We start from the raw sequence: 15,567 nt of genomic DNA, 5'->3' as shown, positions 1-15,567 counted from the left end.
TCATATTCAATTTGGTCACTATCCTCTTCTAATCACAAGAGAACAAACAACTTCTGCTAATCAAGCTAATTAGCCAACAACTCTTACGTAATCATGCATACATATCTCCCATGCATACATGCATATACATAACCAACTCAGAGTCCATCTCCGACACTAACTCTTGTCTCAAGTCCAGCCACCACATGACTCCCTCATGTCTGCTCCGACTTGAACACGATTTAGTCTTCATGTCCTCTCGTGATCAGATTGCCTCATGCGTCCATCGTGAAGCCTTGTCTCCATATGCATTGTTCAGCTCGAACACTCCACATGACATCCTCGATCACCACGACCTCAGTTCCTCCTGAACCTAGTCGACGAACCTCAGTTCCTCCCTGAACTTAGTTCGTCGATCCGTCATCGACCACGTTCGCCTTCGAGCAACACTTGCACATGAATCAAACAACAATCTAGTATGAGCACAAGTCCTTCCTGACTTAACTCAATATCAGTTCACACAACACAATGCAAACTCTAAGCAAAACCAACACGCTAACATAAGCATATCTTAGCAACTCATGAACATCAACCAAATGCCATTATGCTAAATCACTTTGCTCTGCCAATTTCATCAATCAAACCAATTTTTCATCAAATGATCTCACACTAGCCTTCACGGGTACCCGTGACCACTTCTACGCTGGCAGTGGGTCCACACAGTATTCCTCTGCAGACCCGAGTCCTTCTAGTTCTTGCATCCCTATCTCAGGTATGACACTCGCTTCATGAATAAACAATTATTACATATGTCACGCTTTATCGGTGCTAACATGTTTTCTTCATTGTTCCATGTGCAGAGACCAACGATCTCAGGGACGTAGAGGCGTAGGGTAGCTACATGGAGTTCCTGGGTACTCGTACATTTTCGAATAGAGTGACGAGCTCAGTGCGTCGTAGCTACCTGGCGCGCCACTTACAGGGACATAGCCCTCCTAGGACAACTATGCCACTCCACCGCTTGCTGCACAACCTACATGGACGATCATGCCACCAAACCCACTGATGTACTCAGCTAACCAAGTGAGAGCATAGAGGCATAGGATCCCGACGGTAGATGCGACCAAAGGTCATCCCCAAGAGGAGTTGCAATATATAGGCAACTATGTTATAATTAGTTTCATGATGTTATGTTATTGTCAATGTCATGGTACTATGTTAATGTCAGTGTAATGGTACTTTCTTCATGCTACCATGTTATTATTAGTGTCATAATATCTTTCATGTACCATGTTTTTGTTTTATGATTCTATTCGGACCATAGAGGCGTATCACGAGCATTCCATAACAATCATAATAAACATGTCAACCTAACATACAATGGCATATACGATACCCCTAGTGATGTACTAGAGTTTCACCTAACATACCTTAGGGAATGTAATTGGGAGAAGACCGATGGAACGATACACAAATTACAATGCTGTCCTGACAATTGTTCTAATTGTACCGACTTAGAGTGAACTGCGAGGAGATTCGTGAGTTCCAACAATCTCCAGCACCGTATTGCTCTGATGAAGGAGGAGGAGGAGCCTCCCTATTGTGGCACGGACAGGTGCACCATGGATATACATATAGAAGAATCATCTAGGTGTATTACAGGAGGACTTAGTATATCCTCCACCTCCCTATGTAAATCGAAGATTTGGTCTCGTAGGTGGTTGACGTAATCTTGGATATACTATAGAATTGGACGATCGACCCATCTTGTATACTGGCAGTTGTCGGGGTCATCATCAGAGGCCTGAAGAAATGTGAAGGTCAGAATGTATAATATTTTAAAAAAATGATACAGATGGTCATGGTATATAGTTCTCACCCTACCAAGAGGACATCGGAAGAATCGATGTCCTCCATGAATGCTCCCATCGTACATCTGATGACGCAATCGTATCCATTTGAGCACTTCGGCCACAACTCATTCTGGTGCTCGTTAATCCTTAGTTGACTTGGAGAACAAAAATCAATCTTATCTTGTAAAAGGGAAGTTGTAGAGAGGCTCATTGTACTCAGTTGGACCAAACGAACCCTACCATCTTACCGCGAGCCTCCTAGCCCCCTTCTTCCTTGCCCTACCCTCTATTGATCGTTGTGGCTTTACTTTCAAGATACATAAGCATTTTATAGATGCATTGTAGTAGCATAAAACCTTTTACCACGGTGTAATATTACCGTCACATTTGTATTATCCGCACACATGCAACCTTGATAATAAAACATGTACTCCATTTTCAGACCTAACCTTTGCAGAATTAGTCCTCTCATTAGTAGCATTTTCAGAGCAATATTTTTTAGACATAGGCTTTTCAGAAGTAGTCTTTTCAGACGTAGCTTTTTCATAAGTATGCTTTTCACAAGTAGTCTTTTCAAAAGTAGCCTTTTCAGATGTAGACTTTTCAGAAATAGCCTTTTTAGAAGTAGTTTCTCCAGTTGATATGACCACACCTTACTACAGAATGAATTGCTTTCTAGGGCTGATTTATGTGGACTTAGTCCATGCACCAGCATGAATCCGCTGTATAAATAGATGATGTCCTACCCATATGCAGAACCAAACCACTAGCCTCAACCTTTACAACTGCGACGAAAATGGCGTCTGATCATTTCTCCAAAAAATACATACCGAATACTACACCTGATGGGCCGAAGTGCCCACATGCTGGTGTGGAAATATTTGTAGAGTGATCAATTTTCCTACACATACGGAAGGAGGTTCTTCATGTGTCGCAACTACTAGTATGATCCACCCTAGTGAAGCACCAATATCGGATCCCACCATCCGGTAATAACTTCTTTCTAAACAACTCCTAAAAAACTAATATTTATCACTTAACATTTTGGTCTTCATTGCAGTCATCATCACCAATATGTGACTTCTTATAGTGGCTGAATACTGTCTAGTTAGAAGCGGATATGTTCCTTCTTCATACTGAGCACCATGTTACTTGAAGATGCTTCTATGGGATGAAAGCCGATGAGAGGAGGGACGCTACACACAAGCATATTTCGGAGGAGTAGCAGAAGATAAAAGGAGGAGCATAACTGCATGATGGCGGATGCCCGTGAGGCGGAGAGAGAGGAAGCGCGATAGGGCACATCGGGCGTGTGACGCATGACCCGAAGAGGCGAGAAAGGGAAAATACCCACGTTGCACTCAGTAGACCAGATGTTGTAATCCTGTTGTTTATATTCTCTAAGACATATTCGATTTAGACGTGGTACTTGTTTAAGCCATAATGATCGTATATCGTACATGGCAACGCTCGTATATGTTGCAGTTCTTATTAAAATCACTATGTTCAATTTTTTATTTTTATCAAATCAGGGAATCCAAAATATCACACAAATATCTTAATAGCACTAGACGATTCAGAAAAAAATTACAACGCACTAATGTTTATTCTATCATAAATTAAATTAATTCGATCAAAATAAGATATCGCAGGTTCATTAGGCGACATTGATATTTTTATTTCCGGACAGCCGAGGCGGCCCTCGTTTATCCGGCAAGCGCCCAATTAATGAAGTCACGCAGCGACTGACGAATTCGGGCGGCCCGGCTCGAGTGCCGACCCCAATCCAATCCTCCAGCTCCGCACCGCACAGACCCGCACTCTCTCTCTATTTCTCTGTCTTTCTCTCCCATCAATCTCAATTCTCTCTCTCTCTTCGCCCATCCGGGCCAACGAACCCTAGCGCGGCGGCAGGGGCGATGGCGTCGGCCCCGCCCGACGACGACGCGGTGGCCAAGAACGGCCACGAGCACCACGGCAACGGAAACGGCCCATCCCCGGCGAAGCGCCCGCGCTCGGTGATCTCGGTGGCCGAGATCCGCGCGGAGTTCGCGCACCACGACGCCGCCATCGCGCGCGTCAACAACGGCAGCTTCGGCTGCTGCCCGGCCTCCGTGCTCGCCGCGCAGGCCCGCTGGCAGAGCCTCTTCCTCGCCCAACCCGACGCCTTCTACTTCCACGGCCTCCAGCAGGGGCTCCTCCGCTCGCGCGCCGCCGTGGCCGACGCCGTCGGCGCTGGGGACGTCTCGGAGGTCTCGCTCGTCGACAACGCCACCACCGCCGCCGCCATCGTTCTGCAGCACGCCGCGTGGAGCTTCGCCGAGGGCCACTTCGCGCGCGGGGACGCGGTGCTCATGCTCCACTACGCCTATGGCGCCGTCAAGAAGTCCATCCACGCCTACGTAGCGCGGGCGGGGGCCACCGTTGTCGAGGTGCCCCTTCCGTTCCCCGTCGCCTCTGCCAACGCTATTATTGCTGAGTTCCGTGCTGCGCTCGCGGTTGCTAAGGCTGGGGGCCGTAGGGTCCGGCTCGCGGTTATCGACCACATCACCTCCATGCCCAGTGTTGTCATCCCGGTGAAGGAGCTCGTTGCCATCTGCCGAGAAGAGGGCGTGGACAAGGTGTTTGTTGACGCTGCGCACTCCATCGGGCAAGTCCCTGTGGACGTGCGTGACATTGGGGCCGATTTCTACGCAAGCAACCTCCACAAGTGGTTCTTTTGCCCACCGGCTGTGGCGTTCTTGCACACCCGCAAGGATGATCCGATAGCGTCCCAGCTCCACCACCCTGTCGTCTCGCATGAGTATGGCAATGGGCTGCCTATGGAGAGTGGATGGATCGGGACACGGGATTACAGTGCCCACCTTGTTGTGTCTGAGGCTATTGACTTTATTAACCGATTTGAGGGTGGGATTGAGGGAATACGCAGCCGAAACCATGAGAAAGTGATTGAGATGGGTAGGATGCTTGCTGAGGCTTGGGGAACGTTTCTTGGCTCACCACCAGAACTGTGCGGAAGCATGGTTATGGTGGGATTGCCAGGCTGCTTTGGTGTCGAGAGTGATGATGATGAGATGAGAGTGAGGACTATTTTGAGGAAGGATTTTGCGGTGGAGGTTCCAATATACTACAATTCAAGAAGGGAAGAAGGGCAGAAGATGGCAAAGGATAAGAATGGTGATCCAGTGACAGGGTATGTGAGGATCTCACACCAGATTTACAATGTCAGGGAGGACTACGAGAGGCTGAGAGATGCTGTCCTTAAGCTTGTTTCTGAGGGGTTCACCAGCAGCAAATTGCGGCCTTCTGAGAAGGTACTCTTTCAGCTGAAATGACTGATGTTTAGTCACTTAATTTTTTTTTGTTGGTTGGCTTGGATTCCTTGATAAATGATTGCCATGGTTAATGTACAATTGGATACATGATACCACCAATACTGTAGTTGTTTCTGTTATTTTAGTAGATTTGGTCTTTGAGAAGGCATGCTTATACAAGGATATTAAATTAAGTGCATACACGTGTATATGCTATCAGTACCATTCTGGATTATAAAAAACCTTATTATAGCTGATGTTGATGATTAGTGCATAGTTACTGGCGCATTATTGTTTTGTGACACATGAAACAAAGTATTAGAAATGAAGAAAGCATAAAGGAAACTCAATCTGAAATAAACTGTATGAGCAATGGGTACCAATGCTCCAATTAGTTTTGACCATATCCTTATAAAGAAGAGATAATTCCCTATGTGCCAGTACATATTAACAAAGTTCTTGATTTGCCACTGAAAAAATCATGGTCCCTTCCATACCACCAACTAAGTTTTTTTCATCCTCTAAGTGCCATTGCCGTCATAACAAAGGTGACTGAAGTGGCACATAGGGGATGGAAAATTAAGTTTTTTCATCCCCTATGTGCCACTGCCGTCACCTCCATTATGACAGCGATGGCACACAGGGAAAGGAAAAAAAATTAAGTGATGGCATGGAAGGGACCATGATTTTTTCAGTGGCATATTGAGAATTTCGTTAACATTCAATGGCACACAGGGAATTATCTCTATAAAGAAACCGGCATCTGGGTCAACACGACAATACATCTGTAGCAAGTAGCAACAGGTCCTTTTCCCTTTATCCATGATCTGTTTTCATACTGCTACAATGCACAAGTCAATGTTGAGAATGTTCCCTACTCACAGAATTTGGAATATGACTTCTGGTTCTGTGCAACCAACCTATCATTTCTATTTTTTACATACCATTAAAAAATTGCCTGGTGCAGGAGCTGTGGTATATCTACAGATGTACTTTGAAATGTTATTTACTTATACCAACAGAAAATGAAAGGAAATGGTTCTTTGCATTCTTGAGATCCTAGCCTGCTTCTGTGATTTGTTAATCTTCTAGTAAAAGGTGCCAAAGAGTTCTAGTTGCTTTTCAGCCATGCTGACTGCTGAGCACTAAATTCTCTCTCTGTCTCTATTTCTCTGGGTTTAATGGCAACATTTAGTTTGTATTATAACTTGCAAACTCAGAACATTTGCTGTATCTCTCTGTACAACCCAAGTATTTTTTGTTGTCCAACAGTTAGTGTTTACAGAAGCCACTTCCCAAAGAAAAAAAAGGAGTGTACAGAAGCATAATGACATTTTTGAAATTTTTAGCTGGTGAAAATGTTGAGTCAACAAATTACTTGAACTGCCTAAGATAATAGAATTGTCTATAGAAAATCTAGGTCCAATCTTATTTGTTGTACCGTAATAGAGTGATCACTTACTAATGATATTGATTATCCATTTTGTACATCAGGAGCAGCTGCTTGTGACTGTTAACTTCTCGCTTTTCGAAGAGTGTAAATGTATGCTTGGTTAAGTCAATGTTGTGGTGGAGATTTTATATTTACTGTGTCTTATTTGGAACTTGTGTTGTTCATGATTGTAATTGAGCAACATCTTATGTTTTATAAAAGGATATCTACATAACTACTAAGCTATTAGTGATACAGACATTGTATTGTGCAGGTTGTGAGGGATATAGACATTGGTTTGTACATGCTGTACAAGATTTTTGTTTGTAGTTTTTGTTCAGGGTGATTAGCATAAAGTGCTATAGCAGTACAAAGTTCGACGATTTTTTGAATGCATTTAGCTATATGCCATATGTGCCCGCTTCTGATTCACTGTTTTTGAGACCCTGTATTTTACTAAAGCTAGATTTATTGAATTATTTACCATATTAAGTGTGCAACATTGCTAGTACCTATAGAATACAGAGCTGCATTAAGAAGCAAAATATCATGTTATTGTTCCTCACTTTCTTGAAAAACTAGGAAGTTTCAAAGTCAGAACTTCCCATTGAAAAACTGCTGTTTGACTTCCGTCCTTTCTTAAATGGTCTGATGATGCTGCCTTCTTTCACTGGTTTCCTGTCTAGAATTTGGTTGATGACCCGGATGTTATTGACTGATGATGGTGCCTTCTTTCACTGGTTTCCTGTCTAGAATATGGTCTAGAAGCAAACTAGAATGTTATTGACCTGGATTTCTGGTGACTATGGTATAGATAGGGCTTATCAAATGAGAACTAACCTTAAAGAGGGATAATGTGAAATTGAGAACTAGCAGTCTAATGATACAGAGTACTAATCTTCAGGGTATCACTACTAGATATGCTCCACATCTTTATTAACAATCAGAGTTGTTCCTGGAGAAATCAGATCATTGTATCTGTACATGTTGAACTCTATATTCCTCGTATACACCTTCCAAGTTCTATTGGTTTTCACTATCCATCACGGGTAGTAACACACTAATGCCTAATGACAATGTGTTATAAATATTCAGCTATTCATGCTGGTTAGTTAGAGGCAGACTTAGTCTTAGACTCGACAAATGAAATACATTGGCTTGCCAACATGTCATCAGGCTATCAGGAGTTCCATAGTTGAAAAGCATGGTTCATGGATGCCCAACTTTCATACATCAATGCATATTAATCGTCTGGTTTCCTCCACTGCTTTACATTCTGAAAGCTATGGATATATTATTTCAATCTTGTTATGACTGCCACTATGGTGACGATCCAAACCTATGGCTGATGCTCTCAATACTTGCTAATGCTTACTGATTGTTCATCTCTAATCTGATAACAAGCCTCCTAAGATCTGGTGGATTTTTTTCATGACTATGGTTGCAGCAAGAAGCTTTGGTGTGATGACATTACAGCCAGCCGACACTCCACTGTGGCCAACTACTTAGGTATGGATCGTGTCACCACAGCCAGTGCTGCAGTGGCAGTGCGATTTAGCTCCCATTCCCATGGCATAGCCAGCCAGTTGATGTAGTGTACCTTCAGGAGCTGACATGTGTTGTGTTTCCCGTTCTGTCTATGTAACAATAATGCCCTGGCATGTCTTCTCTCTTCCCCTCATTTTCGAGCAGCTGTAACCTAAGAATAATCTGGATGTAAGGAGCTTTACAGCTGTTGTAGAGTGATTGCCGGTTACCGACCATATTGATGAATGCATCAAGTGGCAGTGGATTACTAATTACGGTTTCTCTTGTGTCAGCAGAGCGGGAAGTCCCTGGCCTCCGTTGTACTGTATCTTCATCCCTGAGAGCGTATGCAGAGATGTGAAATTTTTTCAAGCGTTGCTGTCGTGGAGAGTTGAGTCCACTATTCTCGCGGTTGGTGTTCTCTAAAAGAAAGGAGCTCGCTGTTGGTGTTCTCTAAAAGGAGCTCGCTGTTGGTGGTGTTTGGACTGGGCCGCGGTCTGCTGCTGGCGCCGGCTGCGGCAAGTTGCTCTCCGGCAATCAGGCGGCAAATGGCGGCGGAAGAGAAGAACCCATCCGGCCAGCCGGTTTCATCCTCTTCTATTTCAGCCAACCAAAAGAAAGCTTCAGACTAGTGAGAAACATGCGTACATATTTGTAGAGAGATAAGGGCTCACACATTTTTTTTGTTTGCATATGCGTACACGAATAGTGAACGCAATAGCTCTGGGGCACAAGACATGCGCACCTTGTGAGGCTTCATGTCTCCTCAGTCCTGATACCTGATATGTAGGTTGTGGTTTTTATTGGTTTTTCATCCGTCTCAGTCCAAACAGAATTTATTTTTTCATCATATAACTTAAAGATGAAAATAATTTTAGAAATTAGTTAATCACATAAGAATAACATTAGTGAATTTTTTTTTCATATTTTTAAGATTTAATTTGAGGCCCTATCAATTATTAGAAGTTATAAAATTAACTTTTTTTTTGCATAATTTTAAGTTAAATTCTACACAGGATTATTAGATAAATTTAATTAAAATGGGTTACATATAGATTATGAACATGTATAAAAAGTTCTAAGATTTTAGAAATGTGGACGGAATGGCGAGAAAGGAACGAAATATAAAATCAATGATAATAAATAAAATTCAAAAATTTAAATGGTATAGAGAAAAGAGGAATTTTTTTATAACAATTAAAGAATTTGCCCCATATTCTTTGTTGAGCTCAATAAATATCTCTACATCAACCCAGAAGCAGCTATCCGTTTAATGGCCAACCATTGAAGTAGCTGAGCTCAGTAAATATCTCCACATCAACCCAGAAAGCAGCTATCACCAAGTCACCAACCTATTGCTTTCTCCTTTGATTTTCTTAACACCGTTCCACCAATTCCACCCCTTTTTTTCTATACTTCGCATAATCACAGCTGTTTTATTATTTCTTCAGAAGAACCATCCTTTGCTTTGCAGTTGCACTAAAGAATTTGGTCCGTGACATGTAGGGCAGGCTGCTTATGGTCCCATATGTCAGTGGAGCAGCAGTGAGCATACTTTATTCTACTTTTACTGATTGCATTTGCATCTAGACAGTGCCACACGTCCGACGGCTTCAACCGATTGGTGTGTCCTTTTTATCCTCCGCACTTTCCCCTCGAGCTCACCAGTAGCTTTCCCCTTCGCTCTGGCTCGGGAGGCAAACTGGGCAAGCAGGTAGGCCATGGCCAAGTAGCTGCTGCTTAATTACTTGTCATCGCCACGCAGGGTAGAAATTTTAGTTACTACCCGTTTTGAAGTTCTTGATCTTGTTCCTGTTACCGATTAGTAAGCACCCTTGCATATCTTTGTTATGATTCTTGTCAGTTCTTGACCCTTTCTGTATGTGCTGTTGCTCATGTTTCCTTTTGGTGCGTTTCTTGGTATGCTGCCTAGGATCCTTGGAAATTCGATTTCATGACTCCGTTGTTACCAGATAACACCGAGTTACAGGATACATGTGAACCCTAGCCTTGTTTTACCCTAATTTCGACAAAGCTATCTAGGGCATGTTTGGAACGCAGGAAATTCATATGATTCTTGCAGGGATTCTGAAGAAAACAGTTCATTTCTCGCGTGAGTAGGAAAAAAATCGCCTTGATTCTGTTCAACTTCACATTCCTGTAATGGTTACTGCTAGCAAAACAGCTTACAAGAAGAATTCTTTTGGCTTTTTTGAACAATAACATCTTCACAACGGTTCAAGAAAATCTCTACACAGTCATCCGTTTTAAGCTGGTTCCACTGAACAAGCTAGTACTGGATTCACACATGATTTGCATACCAGTCTTTATTGCTAAACAAACATGAGGCTTATTTTCACAGGGAGTTCTGGGACCATGGGGCAGACGCATCTTTTGTTGGTGACCTGCCTTTGGGTTCTGTCCTGTGTCTTGCTGCTTCATGCTTCCTCTGATGGACAGCTAAGAATCAACCTGAATAAGAAGAGATTGGACAAGAAGACTTTGACTACTGCAAAATTGACTAGGCAGGAGAGCCACCTTCTACGGTTAGATGGTTCTCGCCAGTATCTCAGCGCCTCAAATGATGACACAGTTCCTTTGGACAACTACCTGGATACTCAATACTTTGGAGAGGTTGGCATAGGCACACCACCACAGAACTTCACGGTGATATTTGACACTGGAAGCTCCAACTTGTGGGTTCCCTCGTCAAAATGCTACTTTTCGGTATGTTCATTATCTGATTTTTTAGATATTGGTGCATTTGTTAATGCAAGTAAGTTACATTAAATTTGATACTTTTATGTCCATGTATTCCAGATAGCATGCTACTTACACCACAGATACAAGTCAGCCAAGTCGAGAACTTACAAAGAGAACGGTATGATGAAAGAATCTGTTGCTTCTGTTCAGTTTTGATTCTTCTTTTGGCGAATTAGAGAGATGGCTGTTAAACACTACCTTTTCATTCAACCGTACAGGAGAAACTTGCACGATCACATATGGTTCTGGGCAAATCGCTGGCTTCTTCAGTGAGGACAACGTGTTGGTCGGCAACCTTGTTGTAAAAAATCAGGTGAACTGTTGAAGGAATGCCTCAGTGAAACGTTCACATGAATCATTGCTAATGATGTAGTGCCATTTTTCTTTCAGAAGTTCATTGAGACAACTCGCGAAACGAGCCCTACTTTTATCATTGGGAAATTTGATGGAATTATTGGCCTTGGATTTCCTGAAATTTCTGTGGGAGCAGCCCCTCCAATCTGGTACCTATTCAAGCCATTTATCCATAATGTCAAAACTCACATCCTAAGCATTTCTGTTCCTTGAACATTTTCTCTGTTGTATGCAACAAACAGGCAGAGCATGAAAGAGCAGAAACTGATCGCGAAGGATGTCTTCTCATTCTGGCTTAACCGTGATCCTGATGCATCTGCTGGAGGTGAACTTGTCTTCGGTGGTGTTGACCGAAAGCACTACAAGGGGAGCCATACATATGTTCCCATTACTCGCAAAGGCTACTGGCAGTTTGACATGGGAGATCTTCTTATCGGTGGCCACTCAAGCGGTTTCTGTGCTGGTGGCTGTGCTGCTATTGTGGACTCAGGGACTTCATTGCTTGCCGGCCCAACAGTATGTATTCTAGAATTCCTAACTGATGAATGCACATTTAGAAATGTTTCGGAATAATGGTACAACTGACTTTTGCATCTTGTTCTGCTCCAGACTATAGTGGCACAAGTCAATCATGCAATTGGGGCTGAGGGAATCATCAGTGCAGAATGCAAACAAGTAGTGCAAGAGTATGGAGAGATGATCCTTCAGTTGCTTATAGCGCAGGTTTGGCACTTGCTGGTTTTCCCCCTCTGCTTCATGAATTGTTATTGTGATGCATCTGTTTTGTACATTGATCTCAAATTATTTAACTACATTTTTTTTGTGTGATTGAACAGACAAGCCCGCAAAAAGTGTGCACTCAGATCGGTCTCTGTGTATTCGATGGTACCCATTCTGTCAGGTTAGCTCGACTTATACATTAAATTGTAATTCCTGTTGTAGTATCTACACATTTTATTTTTCATGACAGACTTGTTTGCACAAATCATCATGCAGCAACCCAATTGAATCTGTTGCGGAGAAACAAAACGGCGGTTCTGATCTTTTCTGTACTGCTTGTGAGATGGCTGTGATCTGGATACAGAATCAACTCAGAGAAAATAAAACAAAAGAGCTCATTCTGAACTATGCTAATCAGGTTGGACTATTCCCTTTGTTATGCTACACCATTTTTTTTTTGAAAAGTGATGGAGAATGTGACAACATTTCCAATTCTAATGTGCATTGCAGCTCTGTGAGCGCCTACCTAGCCCCAATGGTGAATCAACTGTGGATTGCCATCATATCTCGAAGATGCCAAATCTTGCGTTCACCATAGCAAACAAGACTTTCACCTTAACACCAGAGCAGGTAACACCCTAATTATATCTTCTTCAGTCTCGGGGTTAATAGTGAAGCTTTGATTTTGGGGAAACGCAATCTCATTTGCATAGTTGTTACATCATACCTTCAGTTGAGTAGGATAAAGAACCAACTAACTAAAAAAACTAGTGCAGTTCACTCCATCCTTGAGCTTCTGAGGTTTGACATAGTTCTCAACTTCTCATTCTATTCTATTCTAACACACCGTCTTACCTGATATTAACTTCAGATGACTTGTCATTGTTGCCTCACCCCTTTTTTCATATGCCTTGTTCCCATATGAGACCGACCTAACCTCGTCGCCTTCTGTGCCACAGTACATAGTGAAGCTGGAGCAAGCAGGCCAGACCATCTGCATCAGCGGGTTCATGGCATACGATATCCCACCCCCTCGTGGCCCACTCTGGTACGCCGAAAATATACCGACATAAGTTGCAGCACTCCACATTCTTCAGCTGTTGTTTTGCCCTAGAAAGCAGTAAAAATGCGATCTAAATTCTGATATCGCCTCATAAACTTTCAGGATACTTGGAGACGTTTTCATGGGTGCCTACCACACCGTTTTCGACTTCGGTGAGAACAGGATTGGGTTTGCCAAATCTGCGTGAGGACTATACTAGAATCCTCATTGTGGCGACATCTACAGTTTGTCACAGCAGTATTGTACATATGTATTGCAAACAGGTATAAGTTGCGATGGCTAGTATACACGCAGAAACTATGTATTTGCTATGGAGATATGGGACACGCAGAAACAATGTATTGAGCAAGGGAGCACGATAAGAATCAGGACTTTTTACCTGATCTCATCTTGTTGAAGGTTTCTATTAGCACGTGGGCTTCCTGTGCAAGGATTAATCATTCACGACTTCATCAAGAATATTTCGTTGTGATAGATGTGGCTAGTGCATTCTATTTACTGATTAACTAGCAGTCATTGGACACTCCAATCCTATTATCGCCTCGTAATTCAAATCCCCAGGTGCATGATTTTGCTCTGTACTTGTTGAAAAAACTCCAAATGCTCATTAATAAAATGAGATCTATATTGTATATATTTTAAAGGCGTTTACATGTACTAGAAACTTACATATGAATTCTTTATTAAAGCCTTTAACATAACTTACTATACTTGCAGAAGTTGCTAAAAAAATATCTAAATTATTATGGTTGCAGTAGCATTTTTTTGTCAAACATAAGTAGCAACTTACTTTATCAAATTGCTAGTGAGACTCTGTAGCGACTACGTACCAACTTTTGTGCAGATCGTGAAGCAACTTATGTTGTAGGTCTGATAGAACCATATGTAGAGACTATATAATATATATAGACATGTGGATCAATTTATGTTGAATGACTGATAGCAACTTATATAAAGATTATGTAAAAAAATTTAGAGAATGTATATCAACTTATGTTTAATGTCGGGTAACAACTTATGTAGAAACTGTGCATCAACTTACGTTAAGTATTTGGTAGCAACTTATATATAAACTATGTAGCAACGTATGTTGATACTTTATTAGCAAGTTAATACATAAATTTCTACCATGAATAAATGTCTTCTAAACATATTCTATATGGATATCATTCGTAAAGAACATAATGGTGCAAACTGGAGCTGACCAAATAGGGTGACATGTAGTCTGCTACTGCAACTCAAGCATGGCATGACCTATTTATAATCGTGCCTAGACAGCACGACACAATCCATTAAGGACCGGGTCGGCATGCCAACTTAATTTTTTTGAGTTTTCTAGATTTTTTTTTATTTAAGAGCCACCATTCCATTATTTTCCTTTTTTTTTGAAATTTTCTAGATTGTTTTATGTTTTTATGATTTTTTTAATTTTTTTCAAATCTTTTACGTGCTTAACGGGGCGAAGTCGGTCCATCGTGTCTACCGTGCTATGGGCCTACACGCATGACACTGTCTTATGTGGTTCGTGCTTGGCTGAATGCTCAGCACGTGAATTGGCCTAACTGTGTTGTGCCTAATAGGCCATGCCATTACCGAGCCTGGGTCGTGCCGTTCTGGGCCACCTATTTAGCCTGCTCTAGTGCAAACTAAATTTAAAGCGGACATCGAAAGGGGAGTTATTGACATCTAAAGTGACTAAATGAACTAGTACAACAACCTTGTTTGCGAACATCACAACTTCTTCAGCCCAAAGATTCACCCTGGTGCGCATGATCCACCTTGCACTGGCCCACATGAAGACAAAAAAAAGCTTTCATGGCCATCACAATCCAAGTCCCGCGCGAAGTTTAGGCTGGGCCCGAGCACTGAGCACGCGCTCGTGTGGCGAATTATATATATATATATATATATATATACACTAGGTAGTACTGTTTGCACACCGTGTGAACAGTAAAACTTTAATTTAATATTATAAAAACACTATTTTAAACAATAATAATAATATTAAAATATTTAATATTGAAAGCGATCTTTCTTGATATAGTAGTATTTAGTGATGCTATTCAGGATCTTTGCAGATTGTAGAAACTAACAATTCAGCCGGTTGCATAATAGCCGTAAAAAATCCTAATCGGTACCACCATTCTTATCGCTAGCTTATTTCAGAGTAGCAAAGCTTTTCATAGATATCCTTAGTCATGAACATATGTGATAAGTTTTTATCATCACGCCAGACAGTTTCATCCAAATGGAACACTTCTCTACAAACATAAAGTTCTCCTTATCCTATTATAGCTATGCCAAATGCAGAGATTACCTGAGAATTACCGAAAATGTTTCTCCTATAAGGTACATAGCATAAAAACTCATCTCACATAGACAAACTATAAGACCAATAGATTTTCAAAGACAACACTACTTCATTTCCACAAGCATAGCTTACAAATAAATTTTCCCTTTTGAAAACCCCAAATACTTACTTACACATGGAGAATTACCTTACAGAGGTGGTAATACAGTTTCTTACTTCAATATAGCCTATTTTACAAGTGGACTATTATT

At 41.8% G+C, this 15,567-nt stretch overlaps 2 protein-coding genes across 6 annotated transcripts; both read left to right on the top strand.

The window, feature by feature from the left end:
• The first annotated feature begins 3,604 nt into the window (after window positions 1-3,604).
• On the top strand, window positions 3,605-8,928 carry LOC133910541 (putative L-cysteine desulfhydrase 1). 3 transcript variants are annotated; one of them, XM_062352912.1, is made up of 3 exons: window positions 3,607-5,146; window positions 8,026-8,087; window positions 8,402-8,928. In XM_062352912.1, the coding sequence occupies exons 1-2, from the start codon at window positions 3,752-3,754 to the stop codon at window positions 8,041-8,043; spliced, it is 1,413 nt and encodes a 470-aa protein (XP_062208896.1). In that variant the 5' UTR covers window positions 3,607-3,751; the 3' UTR covers window positions 8,044-8,087; window positions 8,402-8,928. The 3 variants fall into 3 exon arrangements, with proteins under 3 accessions (XP_062208891.1, XP_062208886.1, XP_062208896.1); XM_062352907.1 differs by lacking the exon at window positions 8,026-8,087 and having other exon boundaries at window positions 3,605-5,146; XM_062352902.1 differs by lacking the exons at window positions 8,026-8,087; window positions 8,402-8,928 and adding an exon at window positions 6,641-6,978 and having other exon boundaries at window positions 3,605-5,146.
• A 727-nt stretch (window positions 8,929-9,655) lies between these two features.
• On the top strand, window positions 9,656-13,479 carry LOC133910519 (aspartic proteinase-like). Of its 3 annotated transcripts, none has more exons than XM_062352891.1 (12): window positions 9,656-9,819; window positions 10,468-10,832; window positions 10,926-10,986; window positions 11,087-11,181; window positions 11,259-11,371; window positions 11,465-11,738; window positions 11,832-11,945; window positions 12,059-12,123; window positions 12,219-12,360; window positions 12,453-12,572; window positions 12,902-12,990; window positions 13,108-13,479. In XM_062352891.1, exons 2-12 carry the CDS (start codon window positions 10,482-10,484, stop codon window positions 13,190-13,192), a joined length of 1,509 nt encoding a protein of 502 aa, XP_062208875.1. In that variant the 5' UTR covers window positions 9,656-9,819; window positions 10,468-10,481; the 3' UTR covers window positions 13,193-13,479. The 3 variants fall into 3 exon arrangements, with proteins under 3 accessions (XP_062208875.1, XP_062208879.1, XP_062208882.1); XM_062352895.1 differs by having other exon boundaries at window positions 9,716-9,871; XM_062352898.1 differs by having other exon boundaries at window positions 9,791-9,930.
• Window positions 13,480-15,567: the final 2,088 nt, after the last annotated feature.

The sequence above is a fragment of the Phragmites australis genome, chromosome 1 (genome assembly GCF_958298935.1).
Source record: "Phragmites australis chromosome 1, lpPhrAust1.1, whole genome shotgun sequence".
Classification (NCBI taxonomy): Eukaryota; Viridiplantae; Streptophyta; class Magnoliopsida; order Poales; family Poaceae; genus Phragmites; species Phragmites australis.
The sequence above is the reverse complement of the archived record's forward strand: the minus strand, read 5'-3'. Positions and strand labels throughout refer to the sequence as shown.

Excerpts from the sequence above, each read along its gene's own strand:
- LOC133910541 (XM_062352902.1), top strand. The coding sequence starts at position 3,752 with ATGGCGTCGGCCCCGCCCGACGACGACGCGGTGGCCAAGAACGGCCAC. Across the intron at positions 5,147-6,640 it reads AATTGCGGCCTTCTGAGAAG|GAGCAGCTGCTTGTGACTGT; the intron begins GTACTCTTTCAG and ends TTTGTACATCAG.
- LOC133910519 (XM_062352891.1), top strand. The coding sequence starts at position 10,482 with ATGGGGCAGACGCATCTTTTGTTGGTGACCTGCCTTTGGGTTCTGTCC. Across the intron at positions 11,739-11,831 it reads CATTGCTTGCCGGCCCAACA|ACTATAGTGGCACAAGTCAA; the intron begins GTATGTATTCTA and ends GTTCTGCTCCAG. Across the intron at positions 12,991-13,107 it reads CCCCCTCGTGGCCCACTCTG|GATACTTGGAGACGTTTTCA; the intron begins GTACGCCGAAAA and ends ATAAACTTTCAG.